Below are 23,657 nucleotides of genomic sequence, written 5' to 3' on the forward strand. Positions count from 1 at the left end.
GACGCAATGCAGCCAATTCAAATAGTGATGACAAACCTGCCCAATCTATGCTTCTTTTCTGTTTCAGCAAACCAAAACATTCCTTGCCAAGATGAAGACGATGAACGTGAAGATGTGCGCACACAAATTATCTTAAGTGTTTTGGATCCCTATAAAAAGAAATGCTTGCATTCATATCCCATCAATAAGTGTAGCAGTGATTGGTTTTATTTTGTTTCAGTTCTTTGACCCATCGCACTTTGCAACATCTGCGATACATCTAACCATGGCTGAATTCATGATTTGTATTTTTTTAGTTCAGCTTTATAATCTAGTACCATATATCTCTGCCCAAAAATTAAAAAATAAATAAATAGAGTGACCAGTTGCTAGTTGGCATACATCCATGTCATGTCTGCAATGTGCTTGCACTGCCATCATTTGTAAAGGCAGTTGCTTTGCCACAATGCTCACACTTATATGGACGCTCACCCATCTGGGTACGAAAGTGGTGCATCAGGGTGCTCTTGAGACCAAAGCTGCTAACAGCTTCAGCTTTCTGTGGGCACTACATCCTTATACTTTGTATAGATGAGAAAAATTTTATTGATTCGATTACAAATCTTGGAAACTGTTACAGCACACAATTACAACTGATAAAACACTCCCAAGCAGCAAATAAACCATTTGTGACCTAATAAACTTTATGAAAAAAGCAGATGCAGTATTGAAGCACAAATTTCAGAGTGCAATGGAATGCTGTCTAGACGGAGGGATTCATTTGAAAACAAAGACGCCGACCAGTAGACTGCATCTTCACTGTGAACAGGACCATGTGCTAGGAGCAGAAACGTCAAGACCTTTTTTCTGGTTGGTGCCTCTGTTTTCACAAGTATTAATGCTCACAACACATAGCTAAATCCAAGGATGGAACTGGTTTTTAACAACTGCAACTACACAAGCTGTTGTGAATTGGGATTTTTTATGTCAACTGCACCTTGAGAAATACAGTCACCAAAGCAAGTTCACTTGAGTTTCTGTAAGCACAGAATAATATACAGCAGCTTGCTGTAGGAATGATTAAATACCCCGAAACTGCTGCCATAAAATGGAATGAGAACAAATGCTGTTGAGGCAGTGAGGTGACTGCCTCCAAATCAATAAACCACGTTTGTCAAGACTGCAAATGCAATTTGTAATAGAGACGCCACATGCAACAATGGTGGATTATTTGACAACATACAATACGCAGGAATCTAGTGCAGTAAAGCCTTCATTCTTTTAAATTTAAAGCAAGAGAAAACTTTGAAAACCTGCAAACAAAAGCGAGCAATGTTTATCATCAAGAGGCTGAGCTTGGTTTCTCTGCTCTTGATTCCCAATAATATAGCCACAACACAAGCATGGAAGGATTAATAAAACAGACTGCTTCTCTGGTGGCATTAAACTTGTATACAGAAAGAAAAACTGCTCCGACGTAAGTCAATTGGCTAGCTAGTAGCAAACACTGCAACCACAATTCACACATATCATTCAATGCATTGAAACGTAAAATGACATGACCATAACTGTACATGCCACGGTTTCAGTCCCATTCATGACAGTACCATCTTGGTCTGTTCAGGTTTCTTATGGAGGAGTGAAAGCAACCAAAGGATTACTCTGGACGGATGTACTTTAAAGACATGTAAATTTGCAATTTTTTCCTCAATACGGCAAATTAAAAAGTGAGACAAGTTAGCTAGCAATGGTTTTAACATCTAATGTTGGGAAAAGGTATCAAACTCTAAGGAACTATCGTCTTTGAAGCATGCTTGTTGTTCTCATGGCGTTTTAAACCCTGTTTTTCTTTAAACGTCTTTGTGCACAATTGACACTGATAAGGTCTTTCACTCCTATGGGCTCGCACATGCTTAGCAAGGGCTGCACTCTGTGTAAAAGCCATGGGGCAGAGCTGGCACTGGTATGGTCTCTCACCCGTGTGGGTGCGAAGGTGTGTCACCAGGTTGCCTTTTTCAGCAAAGCTGCTCCCACAGTGGTCACACTTGAATGGACGCTCGCCCGTGTGGGTGCGAAGGTGTACTTCCAAGTGGCTACTTTTAGCAAAGCTGCTGTCACAGTGGTCACACTTGTATGGTCGCTCACCCGTGTGGATGCGAAGGTGTCGCTTGATGTGGCCCTTTCGAGTAAAGCTGCTGCCACAGTGGTCACACCTGTATGGACGCTCACCTGTGTGGGTGCAAAGGTGCTGCCTCAGGTGGCCACTTTCGACAAAGCTGCTGTCACAGTGGTCACACTTGTATGGATGCTGAACCGTGTGGGTGTGAAGGTGTCGGTCCAGGTGGCCCTTTCGAGTAAAGCTGCTGCCACAGTGGTCACACTTGTATGGACGCTCACCTGTGTGAGTGCAAAGGTGTTGCTTCAGGTGGCCACTTGCAGCAAAGCTGCTGTCACAGTGGTCACACTTGTACGGTCGCTCACCCGTGTGGATGCGAAGGTGTCGCTTGATGTGGTTTTTTTGAGCAAAGCTGCTGCCACAGTGGTCACACTTGTATGGACGCTCACCCGTGTGGGTACGAAGGTGGATCCTCAGGCTGCTCTTGAGAGCAAAGCTTCTGTCACAGTGGTCACACTTGTATGGACGCTCACCCGTGTGGATGCAAAGGTGTTTCACTAGTGCGCTTTTTTCAGAAAAGCTGTTCCCACAGTGGTCACACTTGTATGGATGCTCACCCGTGTGGGCACGAAGGTGGATCCTCAGAGTGCTCTTGAGAGCAAAGCTGCTGTAACAGTGGCCACACTTGTATGGACGCTCACGAGTGTTACTACGTGGGTGGCCTGTCAGGGTGATCTTTTGAGAAAAGCTGCTCACGTAGGGGTTACACTTGTAGGGATGGTCATCCGTTTGGGTGAGAAGGTGCTGCTCCTGGCTGTTTTTCTTCGTGAAGCTCCGATTGCAGTGGGGGGACTGGTGCAGCTGCTGACTCTTGTTCTCCCCAGACGGCACTCCGATCTTGGGATCAGCTGTGACCAGGCCTGCATCAAGAAAGGCGGGGTGTTTTCAGAGAAATGTGGGACCATGAGCATTATAGCTAATTCGGTGGTGGCAATATTACACAATACTTAACCTAACAAGTTTATTTCAAGGGAAGTGGGCTGACCTTCAAGACAGAAAGATTACTTTTTAAACAAAATTTACTAGTATTTATAAAGTTCCATGAAGGACAATGTTTTAGCTTTTGAACAATTACTGACAGCAATGAGCATACTCTGTAGCCAGCCTAAGAGTCGGAGCAACTTAAAGTGCTCGTATAATGCCTGTCTTCATGGAGGAGATCTTTTAAGCATGCCCAAGAGTTTTTCAAGAATAACATATCTATGAGCTTTAACTAGAGACACAATACACTGGCAATGAGTGTATTCCTTCTGTATATTAAAGCAAAGTAAAAAAAATTATCAAGGCAGAACTCTACTATATCTAGCATAATGAGGCCTCGTGGTCTGACAAAATAAATGCAGAACGGAAACGGTCACATTAAAAATCACAAGGAACAAACCAATTCTGTTAGCAGTGTCACCAATGTAACACATAGCACTAAAAATATGCATGAATCAATAGCAAATCACAACAAACCAGACTAGATAAATATTTCCCAACAGCAAACAGAATCAGAAGCACACGCACTAGAAGTTTGTGTAGATGACAGATAAAACCGTAGTGATTAAGATTCACCCCACAATCTCTGACAGCCCATTAAAAGATATTACTATTGCTTCGCAGCGCTCATATCAGGAAGTCATATGTAGAAACATACAGAAAACAATAAGCCACGAAATAATGAGATGGAACCTCAAAAGGGTGACAGAACGACAACAGAAACTGAAGAGCTAAACTGGTGAGACTACCGCACAAAAAGCAATACAGAGTATGATGCACGAAAGGCACAGCCACACAAACACATGCGCTTTTTTTACTGCAGCTTTTTTTTTCTCTGTGCACTCTAGCTTCTGTCTGCAACTTGCGCTGCAGTCTATTGGATCACAAGGTTTTCTCAGTAATCATCCACAATTCCACCCGTAGAATATTTTACGATATCTATTGTTCACATTGGAATCATGGGTGGTTTATACGGTTTCACATCCCACAGCAACTCAGGCTATCAGGGATGCCATAGTAGAGGGCTCCAGGTATTTTCGACCAACTGGGGTTCTTCAACATGTATTGACACATACATCACATGGGCAGCCTAGCATTTTGCTTCCATCGAAATGCAACCACAGTGGCTGGGATTGAACCCGCGTCTTTCGAGTCAGCAGGCAAGCACCATAACAACTGAGACACCATGGCTCGTTACTGCAACGATGAGGTAGTGTTCCGGGTGTTAACAAGGCAGGGTCTGATACGTCCCATTTTGTGCTGTGCCACCACAATCTGACATCACTGGCTATGCTATTTCACATTATGAACGTCAAGCAGTTCAGCCTGCAAATGCTGAAAGCATTGGTTTCGGAAGATGGTTGTTTGGGCAGCTTGTGTACTCACTGGTTGCCAATATTCAATTCAATGCCTGCAAAACGAAACAGAGCAAGAAAGTTGATTAGAGTAAAAACTGCAATGGTGCAAACAAACATTTTGTTCAAGAAGTATAAACACCTAATTTTGATGGCAGGTATTCTTCTCTACAATGATGCAGAAGACACTAGTATGCATTAATCACCACGTGATATTTGCCTAGGACCGGTACATAATTCATAGTCGAATTGTTTGGTCATGCTTCTTCAGTTTCAACAGCTGAACGATGACTGCGACGTCAACGTGTGCATATAGGTCACGTGCGGCATGACAGAACTGCAATATAATCGCTGCTTCTGCGTTCGTTATCATTCCATCACTTGAAGGAGCCTGGGTTTAGCATTACAGTGAATTAAAACGAGGAAGCAGCTATTTTATTGCAGTTCTTTCATGTCTCGCATGACTTATAAGCAAGAAAAAGCAAGAACACGAATCTTTGAATAAAAACCGCTCAAGATCTTAACTATCATCGAAAACCTTCAACAAACATCCCCTCAAAGCTGCTTGAACGTATAACATGTGGCCTTTAGCACACTTTGAGTCAATTGATTTCTATCCTCAACATTACCGTTTTAGACAGCTACTCAACAGCATGGGCTACAGAACACAGAAGACATGATCAAACGATGGTACTTGCACAATCACTTATTGCAGTTTTCCAGCCTAAAAGCAATACAAGAATTGTTAATGGGGATGAAACACTTCTTGGAAACGCGTTTACAATTTCTGTGCACTGTAGTAGGGTACAACTTATAAAAATGTTACCTACAGGGTGCTGCATTACTGCACTGACCAATCCCAACATTAAACAAAATTAGCTATCTAAAGTTCCACTGTGTTGAACAAGTAAGATAGATCATAACTTTTGAGCTGATAATAAAGTCATGTGATTAGATTTCTTAAGTAAGCAATTTAAAAACAAACTACTTCACAGAGAAATTCTGTCCAGTGGTCATGAATGTGGCCAGTTTAACTCCGGACTTTGTGTTATCTAAACATACCAGTCATTTCATCTCTTCCAAGCATCCCGTCCACTGTTACACAGGGTGCCGCGCTGTTTTTTAGTGTGTGATTAAACTCCTCAAGTAACAAGAAATCCTTTGACAGTTTGCTTTTTCTTAACAGATATTATGTGCAGTGGTTATGAATGTGGGCAGAGATTCACTTCAGACTTAGTCGTATATGACCATACAGTGATACTAATCATAAATCACCTCTTTCGATCATCCAGGCTGTTACGTCTTAGTGTGTGACTAGCTTTATTATAAAGAAACACTCAAATGACACACTACTGTACTTTCATGTCATCGAGAAATTCTCTGCGGCAGGCACGAATGTGGGCAAAGTTTCACTGCGACTTATTCGTATTTATTTATTTGTTTATACATACTGCAACCCCAAAGGGGTAATTGCAGGAGCGGGGATACAGGATACATGGTAAGCAGTGTGCATGTATATGAAGATTCATGCATGTGTACATACGCAAAAGTACATACAAGACACAATATAAAATGAACAAAGCACAGGTGCTAATGACATTCAATAGCAGCCAAAAAATATGGAAGTGCAAGTGAATGAATTTTGCCAGGCAGGCAGTTCCACCTTGCAATGGTATGTGGGAAGCTGTATATATATGTATCAGTAAGTGCGTAAAGTGGAGAAATATTTAAACTATGATGGCGCATAGTTGATAATAATAACTGGTTTTTAGGGAAAAGAAATGGCACAGTGTCTTATATATCTGCAGTTCACATAAGGGAAGAGTTAGAGGGAGTGAAAGAAGAAAGGAAGAATTAGAGGTGCCATAGTGGAAGGCTCCGGAACAATTTCAACCACATGGTGATCTTGCACTAAACCACCTGGGGAACGTGCACTGACGTTGCAAAGCACACGGGCGCTTTAGAGTTTTGCCTCCATAAAAACGCAGCCTAGTTAATAATGGAGTAGAAAAATTAACATATGTGCTCACTGCCATGATGTGCAGAGAGTTAATGAGCATGTATACATGCCTAAGGCACTCTGAGCACCTGCGCCTTTAAAGTGCGGTTGGAGATAGTGCTCAGAGATTAGACAGAGGTGAAAATTCTCTGTCGTAGCAACAGTAGATAATAAAACGAATTCTCTTCTTTTGGACAGATTCAATTTTCTCGCAGTACAACTCTTGATGTGGGTTCCAAACAACAGAGCTGTATTCGATAAGCGGTCGGATTACAGTTTTGTAAGCTAAATAATTTGTATCAAGAAGTGCAGCGCATAATGTGCGCCATAGATACCCATATCTCTGAAGTGTTTACTGAAAGTTATACTGATGTGCTTGGACCAAGACATGTTAGACGTGAAAAGCTGTCCGAGGTATCGAACCATATCAGTCCTAATTAAACTCTTTCCAGTGTCCTGTCCGTTGTTACATAAGGTGCCGTGCTGTCTTCTTTAGTGCTCCTACAGCAGATCATCGACCTACCGCTCACTTAAAGGCACCCTGCACTGGCCAGGTGCCTCCACTGTGGGCACACAGAGCCACCAGTGGCCAGTTTTTCCTTCCCAGGGGGACAGCACTGTTTAGATTCAGGTAGCATGGTAGGGTCAGAGAAGGAACGAGGAAGATCAAAGAGGGGATTACGAGAAAGACAAGGAAAACTTCATACAACTATTTACACAATATACAAGTTAGAGCAACTGAGGGAGCTTCTTAGTAAACGGGAGCCTCTCAGTAACAAACAAGCAGCCTGATAAATACCGTTTATGTTTCCCAGATCCATGACCGGGGATTAAAATTTGGCGAACGATGTCCAATTAAGAGAGCAGATGTAGACACTGGTAGTAACGCCTGCGGTAGGGGGCTGTGCTGATGCTCTCTCATAGCTCAGTCGATGCAAAGGCAAACCCGCGAACACTGTCGCGTCGACGTCACCTGCGCGGTCTGGTTGGTGCCTCCTAGGGAAAGTAATGGCACGCCGATTGGCATAACGTGAATGAACGTTCCTGTATCCCCCCCCACCCCTTTGTCCGAAACGTGGGACCTCTGGTGAAGACGCAGCCATATTTCAAATAACGTCCCCAGCGTGACCTTTCAACAGCATCACTCCATCCGGCGACCCGAGGGCAGACTTGGAAATTTGACACCGCCGCCGCCAGGCTCACCCCCGTCGTGGGAATCCGCAGCTTAATCCACTTAGGCTGGAGTGCACTCGGATCATAACGGCACCCCGCCGCCAGACAATGCATCCTGGAAGATGAGCTGCTTCTGTGCAGCTCAGCTAACTGGTCGTGCGAGAATGGGCTTTCGTTCTGCAGCCTTCCAGGACTCTCCTCCTCTACAGATGATGTCCAGTTTTCGAATCTCTGGAAGGCAAGCCAAACGCGACAACAAATGCCAAGCCACGCACAACAAAAGCAAATGCCGTCTGAAACCCACCCGTCCTGCAAGACCAACACAAAAACAAAACTGATTACACATAGACATCCCTCTAAGTAAAATCTGATATCAACCAAAATTTTCCTCAACGAACACGAAGCACGAACCCGATACAAATTTCAGGTGTCCGGACATCTCTAAAGCGTCAATGTGCATGAAACTTCAAGCTAGAAGGGTAGAAAAAAAAATGCAATATTTTACAATCAGTCGAAAGGTTGAAACAATCTCAGATATCACCCGGGCAGGCAGGAATCTACCGAGGTCAGACAGAGGATTTTAAATTTGACCCATGCTATTCTCCAATCCTAACTGGTACAAGTGCGGTCTTCCTTTCCGTCCTTCATGACAGCAGACACTACGTATGACACATGCCGTAAATGTGTAAAACGTGCACTGCACACAGTCCAGAAGCGGCAACATGCGGAAATACTTAATACAGGTGAAAAAGCAGCATCTCTAGGAGCTCTTGTGCGCAAACCTTAGCTACAATGTCCAAGGGAGGCTTCGCTTGTGCTTTCATGTCAGGAGACACTAACAAGTAACAAATACTGCAGGTAAACTTACTTGCAAAGCCACATAACAAAGCTGACAAAATTAAAGCTCGAAGTGATCTTGTAGCACCAACGCAAGGGACTACGCCACATCGACCCATGAGTTGCTTCGCTGTACTTTTGCTCGTCAGTGGACACTCTCACAATGTGCAGCTAGCTGATGATGATTAAGGATTTTTATGGTGCAAATCTTATTGCCAAAGAGCACCATGGCACAAGATATTTTCGACTTTTCATGGTGGGGTAAAAGGCCCATTTCCCAAGCATTTCACCCTAAATAAGCCTGGCACCAGACCAGGGGATAGCCTGTACCCATTGTATCACTTGCGGGTACCTGGCGGCACTGGGAATCGAAGCCCGCACCTCCCACATGTGAGGCTGATGCTCAACCAGTTAGCCACCGCTGCGGTCACAATGGGCAGCTAAGCCTATGCACAAGTGCATGCTGCAAAGCGATGCTCCAGCGCAGGTGTTCTTGCAAGAGGTTGTCTGTTGTTCAGCCTCGCCCTGCACGGTCGCAGACTGGCTTCAGCAGCCCCAGAACACGACAACTACTGAAGGTCTTGTGCGCGTTGATGCCTGCGAGCTCCAGATGCCACACGACAATGATTTGTTCCGCACACCGGCCGGCCGCACGTCCCCTACACCTGAGCAGCATGAAAGAAATGCACGTGTGTATTCATCTCTCGGTTCCGGAATATCCTTTATTTCTTTTTTGACCGGGGCGGGTTCTGCTGCATTCTTTATTGTGGTAGCGGTGCGTTCTCTGTGGCCCACTGCAAAACTCACTCTTCGTGCAACGACTTCCACAGTGTCACAATGGGGAGGGTGGCTTTCACTTTGTCTCAACCAATCTAGTCAGTTTGACATGCGTGCGGTGCCTATCGCATCTTGAGTGCCGCAGTGACAGCCTCAGACGATTACAGTGTAGACAGGCCTTCAGCCTTACAATGTTTTGGTCCCATACTTTGTCCTTTCTCTGGAGACTACCGCATGGCTTGGCTCTCCTTACACATGGTTGCCTTCCGGACACTGCTCTGGCTGCTGTCCTGTGCACCTCCCTTTCTGGCAGAGCCCTGACCCTTCACATCTGCTCTTCGATGCAGCACCGAGCCGAATTTCCCACTTGAATTCTAACTATTGGCTCATGCTTCCGATGAGTCCCTGTACGCCTTACCACCAAAATGTCTCAAATGCACTTTCCTTTCTGCTTACGCTAGGAACTTGCTCGCCTGAGGCTTGCTATCTGACCCCACGATCCTAACTCCTTGTCCCGCAACTTGATCTGAACCATACTCTTTCACTAACGTTGCGTTCTGGCCCCAGGTTCAAACGGCACACTCACGTGACTCGCTGTCAATATTTTACAGCAAAGCATTGTCTCCATTACTTGGCTACTATTGTTTGCGGGCTGCATCGAAGGGGAGCCTCCTTTGTATCCTTTACTGCACTGGCCTGCAAACTCACCACTCTCCTCTTGAAAGAAAGCATAAGCCTCACTTGTCAAAGCAGCCTCTGCTCCAGGGCTAGAGACAAACAATTTGCCTTTGTTCGTGTTGTCAGAGCTCGCTAACGAAGCCAGTCACTCGGCTTTGTTTTCGACGGGAAAGCTGGAACTATTTTTTCCCTGCCTCTGAATCGACAAATGCTGCCCCTGAAGCTGCTGAACTGGCGTACCTTTCGGGGCTTATACCTGCCCTGAGAGCGCTTTTCGCCGTCTCATAGTTGTAGACCTCCTCATCGGACAGGCACACTAATACGCCGCCATCACCTGGGAGGATGGTCAGCAACATCATCAACCAGCGGTATTTTGAACGAATGAAATACATGCATCTACTCTACAATAGTAAGCTAGGTATAGATAGTAGCATTTATATCGAACATGTTATACAGCGATGTACACGATCAAACCATTCCAAAAAATTAAAAGAATATATGTGCCGAACAGACACCTTTCAAAATTCCTTTTTTCCGGGAACCGTCCGTCAGTGGAACGCTTTGCCTTGTGACGCTGTGGAATGCCCGACTGTCGAATCTTTCTTATCAAAATTGAAGTGCATAAGTTAACTCAACCTAAGCGTTTTTGGTTCCCGCTATTGATATTGCTTTGTGGTTGTGATTATTGTCATTGCTGATGGATCAGCGTATGTCTACCGTTAGTGTTTATTTACTAAAGCGTGCTATTGATGCCAGTGTTCTTGTATTATGTGCCAGTGTTGTTTCTATATGCCTGAACAGCGCGAGCTTGTACAAAGCATTTTTCTTTTTTTTCTTTTCTTCTCGGTGTTAATCTGCTCAAGCAGGCGGATGACACCACTGTTATCATTATCATATCTTGTAGCGCTTTTTTGTACTTTCTTCACCATGTATGCTCACTCCTGCCAAAGGCCCTCTGCGAAGGCTGGCAGTACCTCTGAAATAAATAAATAAATTAAAGCAGCTCTGGTCTAGCTCCTCCTAAGCACGAATTTGCTCAAAATCTTCGAGGAAAGTTGTAAAACTTTCTCCTCTTCGAAAAGTTCTCCAATGAGCTCTCCCTTTTTTCCATTTCAGCAACTGAACTTTATGTGTGAGCTCCTGATGCTCGTGTTCGTGCAATTTCTCTAACTCAGCCTGTCACTCGCTACACTTCACTTGCCATTCTCTTTCTCGTTCCATGCGAAGTTTTTGCTTTTTCTGTTCGTGGAGCCATCGCTCCAGAATTGTTTCCCAAGTCTCGTCTGCCTCGACTCTCACTTCCTCCGGCCACATAATGCCCAAAATAGCTTCTCGTTTTAGTGGGGTCTACTGAAATGTCCAGTTCTTCGAAAATTTCAAGGGGTCCTCTACCTTGCACTAAGGCATCGACGATCAAACCTTGTGCCACTGACCCCGCTAAACACAAGCCTCAGCTTGAAGCAAACAAAACACGAAACTGCCGAAATCCCATTTCCCAGGTTGCAATCAGAAAGAATCGGGATACATTCCTTTGAAATGTAGTCTGTCAGCCGCCATCTTTTGCTGCCGGCAAGGAATGCACGCATAATCTCGATAAATGTGCATATCAGCTGGTTGAACGTTCACCTAGAGCAAGGGGGTGTACTGTACTATTCAGCTCCGTATCATAACTGCATATAATACAGCTTTACCATAGAGGCTAGCACTCGAATTAAAGGCGCTACAATCCCGCCTAGCATGTCGGTGGCACGTTTGCTTGCATGATATCTGCGTTGGGAAATTCTCTTTATCTCTTTAATTAGCCAAATTTGAGGAGATCCATGCGTACGGTACTTCTCATTTGTGGCAGAAGGCCCGAGCATCAAGCTCTATGACAGTCGACGATCACAGAATCAGCACGGCTTGGCTGCCGTAATGTGAAAACTGTGCACCCATATATATGCCCGCACCGATGCCTCGAGCAATGTGCTCGTGAGGGCTTTTAATAAAGGACACATTTCAATTAATCAAGCAGTCTCAATGCATATCCGCCTTTCTACTGTGCAAAACTCAGTGAACACCATACACCGCAGTATCGCACTACACTTCGCAGAAAACGTTCAGCACATGCATATATGTGCGCGTACTGGGAGCTGGAATCTGCGGCTGCTCTCTTAAAAGGCCTTGAACACCACCGGAATATAAGCCATGCGCATGAAATTAACATAAGAGATATTTTGTGAATAACTCTGCGATTGTAATATCAAGTAAGCATTTGTGCTGCCGAGGAGGTAAGACAACTGAACTGCGATCACACACAAGTACTCAAAACAAATAATTGAGCAGCGACAACTACCGCAAAAGGTGTCATTGCTGGCGACACAGACATTATGCACCATGGTCTAGTCAAAATGAGCGTCTGCATCACATAAAACATTGCATGAAGAACCACGGTCCTTCTAGTCCATATAAAAATGGCCACGCGCACTTCCTGCTACTGTACCACCTCTCCGTCATCAGCTAATTGCCAAAGCGCTACCAGCACAAAATTGTCTGGGCAAGTCCGGCTGCCTCCTGCCAGGCTGAAACCACCCAGCCAACCAGCAGGCACACTGTCGAAAAAAAATGAACATGTTCTGTGAAGCAATTGGAAGTGTGCTGGGAAGCCCAAGAAAATCAAACGCCTGGCTTCGTGCTCTAGCAACCCGCAGGAAGCCAGCGAGCAGCTAGAGATGGATAATCGAAGAGGCCCACTGTGGTAATGCCCACAGCAGGGGGCGGTGCTCATGCTCTCTCGTAGCTCGGGCGATGGAAAGTGGAATCTGCGAACACTGTCACATCGACGTCACCAATGCAGTCCAGTCGGTGCCTCTGAGAGAAAGAAATGGTGCACCGATTCCCAGCAGGTAAAAAAAAGTCTTTGTATTCCCCTGCCTATTGTCCAAAACGCGGGACCTCTGTCGAGGTCGGAGCTGCCTTTCGATTAGCATCCTCAGCATGACCTTTCAACAGCATCACTCCATTCGGTGGCCTGAGTGCAGACTGGCCACTTGATGCCACCGCCGTGGTCACCCCGGTCGAGGGAGTCTACGCCTTAATCCAATTAGGCAGGAGTGCATCCGGAAAATAACAGCGTGCTATAGGAATACATGCCAAGAGAGTTTTCAGACCAGTTTTATGATTTCACAGTGCACTGACGAAGTCGTCCCTTCGTAATGAAAAGCAGTGCTCCTTAGAACAAATTGTGAAAGTCTGGAATGCCATTTCAAAGGCAATGTATATTTAAAACACCGTGATAAGGCGGGCACATGGTACCTTCGGCTGGAAGTATTTTTAAACCATTCCTTCTTTGCAAATATAAAAACAATATGCACTCCAAAACACTAAACCCATAGCTATCTAATTGAGCTGCTATGCCACATGACACAAGTTTATATGTCTATAACGTGTTTCCACTGTCATCGTGTAAGCCCGCTTTTCCATTGGCGGTGCGGGCTTGGCAACATTATTTTCTTTCCCTTTTCTCTGCCCAAACTAATATATGTCATCATGCACAGGAAGTTGCCTGCCAAAGCTGTCAATAGCTCTAGCTCATTGCAGTTAACCCATTCTTGTACCCTGCAAGGACGAAAAGAATATTTTATTGATTTATACACAGATCCCATAACTTGGAACAATTGCAACTGACAAAACATTCTCAACTACAATGGAGTTAAACACTGGTTCATCCGCAGCATGAAAAAAGCAGCTGAAGATTAGAGCCCACAGCCAGAGGTGGGCAAATGCCCTCACTTTTACTTTTTCTCCCTCACTCTCACTTCCAAATCCTTGGCCCTCTGTCACCCCCATTTTGAAAAGTTATCCAGCTCTACCTCACCCACACTTCGAAAAATCTGCAGGCCCTCCCTGGCCCTCACATCGTTGGCCCTTCCTCATCCTCACTCTCAATAATTCGTTTTGAAACTTGAGTTATCTTTTGTAGTCAGCAACTTGTGGCAACATTCCGAGTAATAAATATATAAGACAAACCCTCAAGACACTATTGGACAAGAGGGTAGATGCATATATCGTTGTGTGTGAGCGTGTACGTATGTGTGTGTTGTTTGAGCTGATACATGAGAAAAAAACCGAGACAGTTGCGAGCTGAGCCCCAAAATATCCCTCTGCCTTTACTTCTGGGACACACTGCATGCATACATGTGTACTGCACTTATAACATTCCATTGTTATCTATACGCACTGCTAAAATGGGTCAGCGCGTTGTTGTGTCTCTATACAAAAACTAATATATGCCAAGAATACTCAGAAAATAATGCAGTAGATTTACCACCACAATTACTAAGTGCTAAGCACAGAATAAACTGAGAACAAGGAAAGTTTGTAGGTCGCCTAATTACTATTACCCAATGACATGACGATAGCATTGGATTGCAAAACACTTATTTCGTCAGAAGGCAAAATGCAGATGATCCGTGCTAGGTGGCTATCAGTTCACGGCTAATAGTGACCCAAGTAGACCATTCAATGGCCCGAGTTTGAATGCCCAGGTTTGAGCTCACCAGCACGGCCTCCCATTGCTCTAGAGTAGGAGCTTGTATTAGAGATTCAAGTGGTGGCTACGCTTTACAGTTCCACAATATGTGCTCGTAAGCGGCTATTTCACCACATTGTGTACACTTCGGGTCGTAATCACTGGGATAGGGTTGGGTCTTTCGAATTTCACTGCTTCTGATCTCCCACCATTTCATGAAGTTTGCTGCATGCTAATCTCATGACGCTTCCCCGTGGAGGGATTGAAAATGATGAAGACCATGTTTTTAAACTACAGCGTCAGAGACGAAGTTTAACTCACGTGAATGTGGGAACGTCATGAAGCCGCTAACACTGCAAGCCCTGCTCGAGAGCTTGGCAGTTCGTACAAGTTCGTTCAGGCAGGATGTTAACATTTCTCCTAAATAATTGTTCATCTAAGGGAAGTGTATGAACTGACCGACATTAAACCGGAGTGGCACTGCCTCTCGGTGATGTGCTCAACCTTACCTTGCATGTAGTGCTCTGTTGCTCTTTTTGTGATGTGTTTCGTGCCATTTATTAAAAGCTCTGCAAATAATTTAGTTAATATAAATAGGATACATTTTCAATGTAATAAACACCATCCTTAAAACCTGTGGCGATGGCGTATAGGTCTGAAGCAGCGGACTGCAGGAGTAATCTGTTCACGCTGTTGTGCTCGCGCTTCCTTCCTGCTGTTGAGTTCAGCGAATTGGGACATTGCCGGAAGCAGCGACGACCATAACGTTCCCACGTATTCGTTCAGGAATGCCGGAAGCAGCGACGACCATAGCGTCCCGACGTATTCGTTCAGGAATGCCGGAAGCAGCGACAAGCATAGTGTCCCCACGTATTCATTCCGGTCCTCAGACGACGAAGTGCGGGATCAGTGTGGTCCCCTTCGGTCACGCTGGGGTTGAACAATTGCCCCAGTGCCGCGCCTTCGACAGAGGTTCCGCGTTCCGGTCATCAGTACAAGATCTTTCAACCCCTGCTGGGAGACAGCCTGCATTCCTGTGTCACACAGGCGCCCTCCAGGTTCACATGGGCGCGGTCCGGACACACGTGCGCGCCCGCCTGGAGGCCGCGTGGACGACAACGTGACCGGGTCCTGTTCCCTTTCCCTCGACCGAGCTGCGAGAGAACATCAGGACCGTCCTGCAGTGGGTGGTATCATCAGTGCCATTGTGTGATTGGACATCATTCTTCGAACTATCAGGGATCTGGGGAATACGAAGAGTATTTAAGGAACTGCTGGTTTGGTACCAGAAGAGAGCCCCATTCTTGAGAGATACCAGAGACTCCCAACTGCTAAGAAGCTCTCTTTACTGAGAAGCACTCTCAATTGCCCTACTTGTTGTACACTATGTAAATAGTCTTTGTATAAAGTACAACTGGTTGCGGCGGTGGGATGCTGCTACCTGAATCCCAACAACGCCACCGCGGATTCGGATCGTGCTCTCCCAGCTATGTTTTTTACTGCTTTAGTGGCTTCCCCCAACCGGTGCCGGCTTTCCGCTGCCAAGGTGCTCTTATGCTGTCGCTTAAAATAAAAATTGGCTGTGGTTTAGCTCTGGTTAACCCTATTTGAATTGCGCAAGCTTCGTTTCCTCGGCACGTCGTCTACGCAGCGTCTCATTCCGACGCTCTCGAGAGCTCAAACCTGTCTCTTCAGCAGTTGAAGAGTCACTCCGGGACGAGGCATGACATCTTCTGGCAGCCATCTTCGGCCTAGCCACTTCGTCCTGCATCTTAGCCTAGCATCTTAGGCCTAACCGGCCTAGCCATTGCATGTGCCTACTGCCTCTGCTCATATTCTCCTACACCGTCTAGGATTCAAATCGCCTTTCCACGTTCCATCCTGACCGAGCGAGCCTGTTCAGACAAGCTACGCAGAGAACAATTGCGCATATAGTTTTACGTGGCCTTCCTAGAGCGGAATCGAGGTGAAAACAACACTGAAAACACGCAGACCAGTAGAAAAAAAAATACAGCAGGCGGCAGGCACGTCGATAGAAACCACCACCGGCTGAGATACATCAACGCAAAATCGTACTCAATCCACTACGACAAAATGCCCAATAACAATGCGCACCACTGGCGCCGTTACGAAAATTCAGTGGATGTGCACGATCGCTGAACTACAGCGAGAGTCGGAACAACACGTGAAACTCGATCACTGCCTCCTCAATCATCCTAAACTGGAGCGAAAAACGACATCATGAAGCAATCGCGCAGCGGAAAGGCTCCGGTATAGGGGTCGCCCATCCACTTGCGCTCACGAAACCATCCACAGCGGCTTCTGATGAACACTCTCGTCAGAGGCACACTGTCCGCTGTAGCGCCCTGCAGACGACGACGCCAAACAGCGCAATCAGCCACAGACAAGCACGCGGCTGCTCACGCTGTCGCGTAGAAAAACGCGCTGCGACAAGTCGCGCACCCACACGACTCAGCGCCCGGAATATAATGAGCGCCGTTGCATTTCAAAACAAAATATATAAATTGCTAGGCGGAACGCATCGCCGCGTTCAGGATACCAACCGAGCAGTCTCGAAAAACACAGCCGTCGTTCCAGCCTGCTCGACACATTCGAGCGTCGCGTGCAACACAAGGGACGCGCCATGTAGTACGCGTCTAGGAAGCAAGCCGAGATGGGCGTCTCCGTTGCTCACCGTAGTCGGTAACGTCCTGAGGTGTCGCCGTCTCCCCGACCTCCGACATCTCCAGGAGCGCTGCCTGCGGATAACCTGCACTCATCCCGCAAAAGTCATAGCATGCCGCGCGCAATGATTCCGCGCCTGCAATGCACCAGCTTTCACAACCAGCGCCATACCAGCGCCTCCTGCACTAGAGTTCATGAAGCCATAGAGCTACGAGTGAAGTAGAATGTAGAGTGTGTCAAACGCCTATGCCGCCTGTGTATCAAAATTTACGGTAATTTCCGCTAGGGACGCTGCGAAAGTTATCCTTCGTGCGGAAAGGAGAAGGAAACGGCTGAACACTTGATACTTTTCTGTAAAGGGCTTCACCCTACAGTGGAAAGCAGCGGGGCTGATTTATCCAAGACATTGGGGTTTAAGAACAGTGAAGAGAAAGTAGATTTTAAGCGGGTAGGAGTAACCAAGCGAAGGTTATCTGATTGGTGGCTAAAATCAAGAGAAGAATAAATTTTCATAAGTCATGGCTAGGTGGCTTGAGCCAGCGCCGTATCCATCCATCCATTCATCTATCCATCTTATCTAGGTGTCTTTGAGGTTTTCTGAAGAACATGCCTGAAGCGTCTCCTCGATTTCAATGGGTCCCGAGATCGCCTCGACATTGCGCAGACTGGCCGCTAGGTAACGCTAAAAGATGACCCTCAATTTCGGTTTCAATGGCTGGGAGAGTGTGATGTGCGGCTCTCGAACAAGTGCTGTTTTATTCTTTTTTCAGGCTTTGAACAACAACAATTATTTTGCTAATGAAAAAAACATTTTTTTATATGTCTCAGAGGGCAGCAAATTGTTGAAAAGTTTGAGCTGACTTTCACATAATGCAAAAAGAGGATCATCAGTTTCGATTTCGAAATCTCAAAGGGAGGGTGCTGTGCACGCCGTTCGATCATGCCGTTAGGACCGTTTGTCTCCTGCATAACCAGTAATTTTTGGACGATTTACAACAAAAGAGACATATTCGAAACATCCATATTGCAACAAGTGCTTGAACTGGCTAGAAATGCCGGCAAAATAAGTATTTACCCTGCATGATTCATGGTTGTATATTGTATTGCTGCCAATGGCAAGAAATCATTAACTACTTCGGACAAGCGAAAAGGGAAAATAATCCATGAGATAGAGTTAGGACAGGAAGAAGTCCGGAATTACCTGAGCTTTCAAGTGCAGCAGGTGACCCGTGGGAAAGGAGGACTGCATGGCGCTCAATGGATGGAAGTCGGAGACGTCGCGGTAACCTGCCTGGGTAGTCGTTGGCCCACAGGGGGCACATCCCTCATATCGAATGTTGCTAGAACTTTGCGAAGCATGCGTCTGTTACAGTCTTGCTGCTGAGCATTGCGAGAGATGTTTCGATCGGGTGAAGCAGATCTTGGAGGGCCCAGCCTGCGCTGTTTCTGGTCATTTTTCCGACGAGCTTTCGCCGAACGGTGCCTCCTTGAATAACGTTGACAAATTTCATATGAACCCATGCCCCTCTTCTCCATTCTTTCCGCAAGAAACACAGCTCACTAGGTTCCTGTGTGATGCACACGCGCACAGTGATTTTGGGAGTAGCACTGCAGGCCTGACTGACCGGATTTCTCCAAATGACAAGCACGTGCTTTGATGAAATGCCAACTGGAAAAGGGGGAGTATCAGGCATGGCGAGCGACTTGTGAATATTAAAAAAAACTGCGCTTGAAGGCACAGACACTTGCGCACTTACAAGGAAAAATGGCATGCGTCGGTGGGATGAAGGCGGCGGAAATCGTTTCTTACTGCCGTTTCAAGAATTTTCTGGAAAGAGGTTTCTTGTTGTACATCTTCGCAACTGTGTTCTTGTCTGAATTATATCCACTGCATGGTTTGTTAGCAACGGTTTGATGAACTTCTTGCATATAATATGCAGCAGTGCTTCCCTGTGACCGCTATCCTTGTTCTCACAGGTCAGGCCTGCCAAACCCGCGATTTTATTCACACTATAGTTGTAGAGCAAACACGTGTCCAGTGGCCTTTGAAGATGACTTCGATCTTTGAGCATGATATCGAAGAACTTCTTGAGGCCGTGTAACACTCTTCGGAGCGCTAACATCGGCTAAAATAGTCCACCCCTGTCTTGGTGAACATGCAGTCAAACTGTCTACAGTATAACATTTCGTTGGCTGGAAATGCGCAAGCTACGAACTGCAGAATAATTTGATGTTGTGTTTGGCTGCCAGTTCTTTCTTCGAATTACCTTGAGCCGTCTTTTCCAGAGTTATAAGTCGGCAGGAGTTTCATGGAATGAAACGCCTGGCTTCTTGTTTCGCTGACTTGCCATCCAAAACGGAACGCAACAGCAAAGCAGTTTCACTCGCTACTCCCTCCAGCAACTGCAGTCATCGACGCGTCACTTATCAAACGGTAACACTAAACACACCACACAAATAATATAAGAAACAGCGCACCAGAAGGCATACTTTTTGCTGCAACGGCAGTCACAAGAAAATGCTGTGCTGCCTGCGTGTCGTCTGCTAGAGGATGGATGAATGGATACGGCTGAACCCTTTACATCGGGCGGTGGCTCAAGCCACCTAGCCATGTCTTGTGAAATTTTACTCCTGTCTTGCTTTTAGCCTCCAATCAGATAACCTTCGCTTGGTTACTTCTAACCTCTTAAAATCCACTTTCCCTTCACTATCCCTAACCCCAATGCCTTGGGTAAGTCAGCCCCGCTGCTTTCCACTGTAGGGTGAAGCCCTTTACAGAAAAGTATCAAGTGTTCAGCCGTTTCCTCCTCCTCTCCGCACGCAATGCACAAAATGTCTATCTCCTGGTACCTGGCTCTATACGACTTAGTCCGAAAAACTCCAGTCCTGGCCTCAAACAACAAAGATCTTCCCCTACAATTATCATACATATTTTCTTTGACAATATCCTGTTTAAAGGTCCGGTATGTTTCCAGTGCCGATTTCGTCAGCATCCCTGTTTTCCACAAAGCTCTCTCTGTTTCTTTAACCTTTTTCTTAACCGATAATTGCTGATTTGCCCCCTTACTGCTGTCCAGATATTTGCTTGTCAATTTTCTAGTTCGCTTTCTCCATTTCGTGTCAACATTCTTTATATAAAGGTATCTGAAAACTTTCCTAGCCCACCGCTTTTCCTCCATCTTTCTCAATCGTTCCTCAAATGCTATCTTACTGCTAGCCTCTCTGCTCTCGTAAGACGCCCATCCCATATCACCCTGTACCCCCTGATTTGGCGTATTGCCATGTGCTCCCAAAGCTAACCTCCATACTCCCCGTTGCCTAATTTCCAGCCTTGTTTGAACATCTGGCCTCATACACAGGACCGCATTACCGAAGGTCAGGCTAGGGACCATCACCCCTTTCCAGATCCCTCTTACCACCTCATACCTATTGTAATTCCACAGTGCCCTATTTTTCATGACAGCTGCATTCCTACAAGCTTTATTCATTACATATTTTTCATGCTCTGTCAGATACTCAACACTGTTATTTATCCACACCCCAAGATACTTGTACTCATTCACTACTTTTAGCAAGAACTCCTGTATTCTATGCTCGCCGCCCTCTTCATTAAATATCATGACTGCACATTTTTCCTTACTATATTTGAAGCCTAATCTATCTCCCTCTGTACTGCATATGTCTATCAACTTAAGCAAATCTTCCTTGTTGTCAGCCATTAGCACTATATAATCGGCTTATATTAGTCCCAGTAATGACTGTTTATTCAAATCTCCTTGCTTGAAAAAATAAAGGTTGAAGCCTAGTCCGCTCCTCTCTAGCTTGGTCTTCAACCCTTGCAAGTACAACATGAACAACAAAGGAGACAGAGGACATCCTTGCCTAAGCCCCCGCTGTATCTCTACAGGCTCTGATACATTTTTTCCCATTTTATAAGCACTCTGGTACCTTTATATATATCTTTTAAAAGATTAATTACTTCATCTTCCACATCCAATGTGCCCAGTATGTCCCACAAATACTCCCGAATGACACTGTCATAGGCTCCCCTAATATCCAGAAATGCTAGCCATAGGGGCATGTGTTCCTTTTCAGCAATCTTTATACGCTGCGTCAATGAAAACATTGTCCTCCAACCTCCTTTGTTTCCATAAGCCATTTTGTAGCTCCCCTAGCACCCTCTCGTTCTCCACCTAAGCCTGCAATCTGCCCTTTATAATCTGCATCACCACCCTGTAAACCACAGATGTCACTGTTATGGGGCGATAGTTACTTACGTCTGCTTTGTCCCCCTTTCCCTTATATATCATGTTCATTCTACTTAATCGCCATTCATCGGGGACTTTCTCATCCACTATCATTTTGTTCACTACCTGTATTAATGTTTGCTTGGATTTTGGTCCTAACTTATTTATCAACATAATCGGGATACCATCTGGTCGTGTTGATGTGCCACTAGGAACCTTCTTCTCTGCCCTTTCCCACTCTCCTTGCTCAAGTGAAGCTATTGCTGTAACCGGTCTATCCTCCTTCGATAAATTATGTACCACGTGCTTTGCTGAAAATTTTGCCGTCATCCGTGTGCTGTGCGATGTCAGTGCACGTTAAAGATCCCCAGGTGGTCGAAATTGTTCTGGAGCCCTCCACTACGGCACCTCTCTCTTCCTTTCTTCTTTCACTCCCTCCTTTACCCCTTCCCTTACGGCGCGGTTCAGGTGTCCAACGATATATGAGACAGATACTGCGCCATTTCCTTTCCCGCCCAAAAACCAATTATTATTATTATCCTTTCTCTTATGTATTTTATTGCTTCATCCCCTTCTAGTCGAATACCCTCATCTGTAACAATAAACCTTTGTTCTAGCCTAGTTTTATTACTCATTGCATTTAGATGTTTCCAGAATTTTTGGGCTGCTTTTCTATCCTTTTTATTTACTTTTGACATCCATTGGGCACCCTTTCTTCTAATTTTCTCATTAATCAAATAGGATGCGTCCCTTCTACACTTTATGAAGGTATCCCATTTTCTGTCTACTTCGGGTTTTGGTTTCCCCCTCTTCTTGGAATATCTGTGTTCCCTGGACGCTTCCTGGCGCTTTTCTATTGCCCTCTTGACCTCCTCATCCCACCAACTTTTGGTTTTGCATCTTTCCCTTTTATCTTTACTCGCACCTTAGCTATCTCTAGCTCCAGTAATCGAGTTAATTTGGTATAAGTCCATTCTGTTTCACAATCCTCAAAAATTACTTTCTCGATTTGTTTAGCTGCTGCTTCCAATTGCTTTTCTGAGTAAAAATTTCCCCCTGATTGTTCATCTTGCTCCAGTCCTACATTGCTTTTTCTTCTGAAGCTCAACTTGATACGCTTGTGGTCACTAACTAGACTTCTGGAGCCATCTTCATCTATGCTCATTACCCCTAATCTATTATAGATCCTCTGTGACGTACATTAGTGCATAATCTATCGTCGAGTGCAGACTCCCCGCCTCCCATGTTATGAGCCCTTCACACTTCTCGGTGGTGTTGTATACAACTAAATCATGCCTGTCACACATGTCCTGCAGCATGCTTCCTGACGAATCCGTGTACCCATCCAGGTCTTCTATGTGTGCATTCATGACGCCTAATATAATTATCTCGCCCTGTCCTCCTAGCTCATCAATGTCGCTTGCAATACATTTAACATTTTCCTGTTTTCCTCTTTGGCATTAACCCCTGTCCACAGGTATACAAAGCCAAGGAGTGTTTGCTTGCCTGCCACTGTTCCTTTTAGCCATAAATGTTCCCTGCATCCCAGTCTAACCCTCCCAGGGTAATCTGACAGCGCCGCCATACGGCGGACGCGCGCTCAACGGCGGGCAGAAAAACCCTTGACGCTTTAGGCATGTTATTCAAGAGGCATTGGAGTCCTTTTAGAGGCGTTAGAACACGCGCGCTGCGCAGCGCAGTGGTTAGTGAACTCGCCTCACGCGCGGATTACTAGGTTGCAATTCTCGCAGAAAAACAATTTGTTTTTATTTTTTATTTTATTTCAAATCATTGTTTGATTTAGTGCATAACAAGCCGTGGCAGCTAACAAAAGGCAACCGAAACCGACACTGAAGTTTGTGCAGCACCGTCTCACTGCTGCCGTGGATTTCACCTTGTCAAAACGGTAGTAGTAGCTCTATGTGTCAAAATATAACGGCCGGAAACTCCGTGCCACGCAGCGCCAATTTTCAATTCGCGTTTAGAGAACACCCGACGCTACTCTCCAAGCTCCGATCTGTGCTTTCAGCAGATGAGTAAGACAAACACGCCATCGAAACAGTGCTGGGAATTGTTTCGTTCAGCTTGACGGCTGCGAGCTGCACAGAGTGCCTGACTTCCAAACCTGGGTGGGGCTGTTGTTGTAGCTTTTGTTGTTTGTTTTTGTTATTTGATTTTTTGTTTTTACTTTAACGTTTAAGGTTTTGACTGCTTTTGCGTCGAATGCATGACACTGCTTTTGCTACGATTGAGTGATACT

General features: G+C 45.5%; 1 protein-coding gene across 2 annotated transcripts; it reads right to left on the bottom strand.

Annotated features, from left to right (window-relative positions):
* Positions 1-561: 561 nt before the first annotated feature.
* Positions 562-17,375, bottom strand: LOC144111314 (uncharacterized). 2 transcript variants are annotated; one of them, XM_077644574.1, is made up of 2 exons: positions 17,161-17,375; positions 562-3,015 (listed from the first exon to the last, which is right to left on the bottom strand). In XM_077644574.1, exons 1-2 carry the CDS (start codon positions 17,243-17,245, stop codon positions 1,766-1,768), a joined length of 1,335 nt encoding a protein of 444 aa, XP_077500700.1. In that variant the 5' UTR covers positions 17,246-17,375; the 3' UTR covers positions 562-1,765. The 2 variants fall into 2 exon arrangements, 1 of the variants encoding a protein (XP_077500700.1); XR_013310024.1 differs by lacking the exon at positions 562-3,015 and adding an exon at positions 10,302-15,643 and having other exon boundaries at positions 17,161-17,370.
* Between the last annotated feature and the right edge of the window lie 6,282 nt (positions 17,376-23,657).

This window comes from Amblyomma americanum, chromosome 11, assembly GCF_052857255.1.
Source record: "Amblyomma americanum isolate KBUSLIRL-KWMA chromosome 11, ASM5285725v1, whole genome shotgun sequence".
Lineage (NCBI taxonomy): Eukaryota > Metazoa > Arthropoda > Arachnida > Ixodida > Ixodidae > Amblyomma > Amblyomma americanum.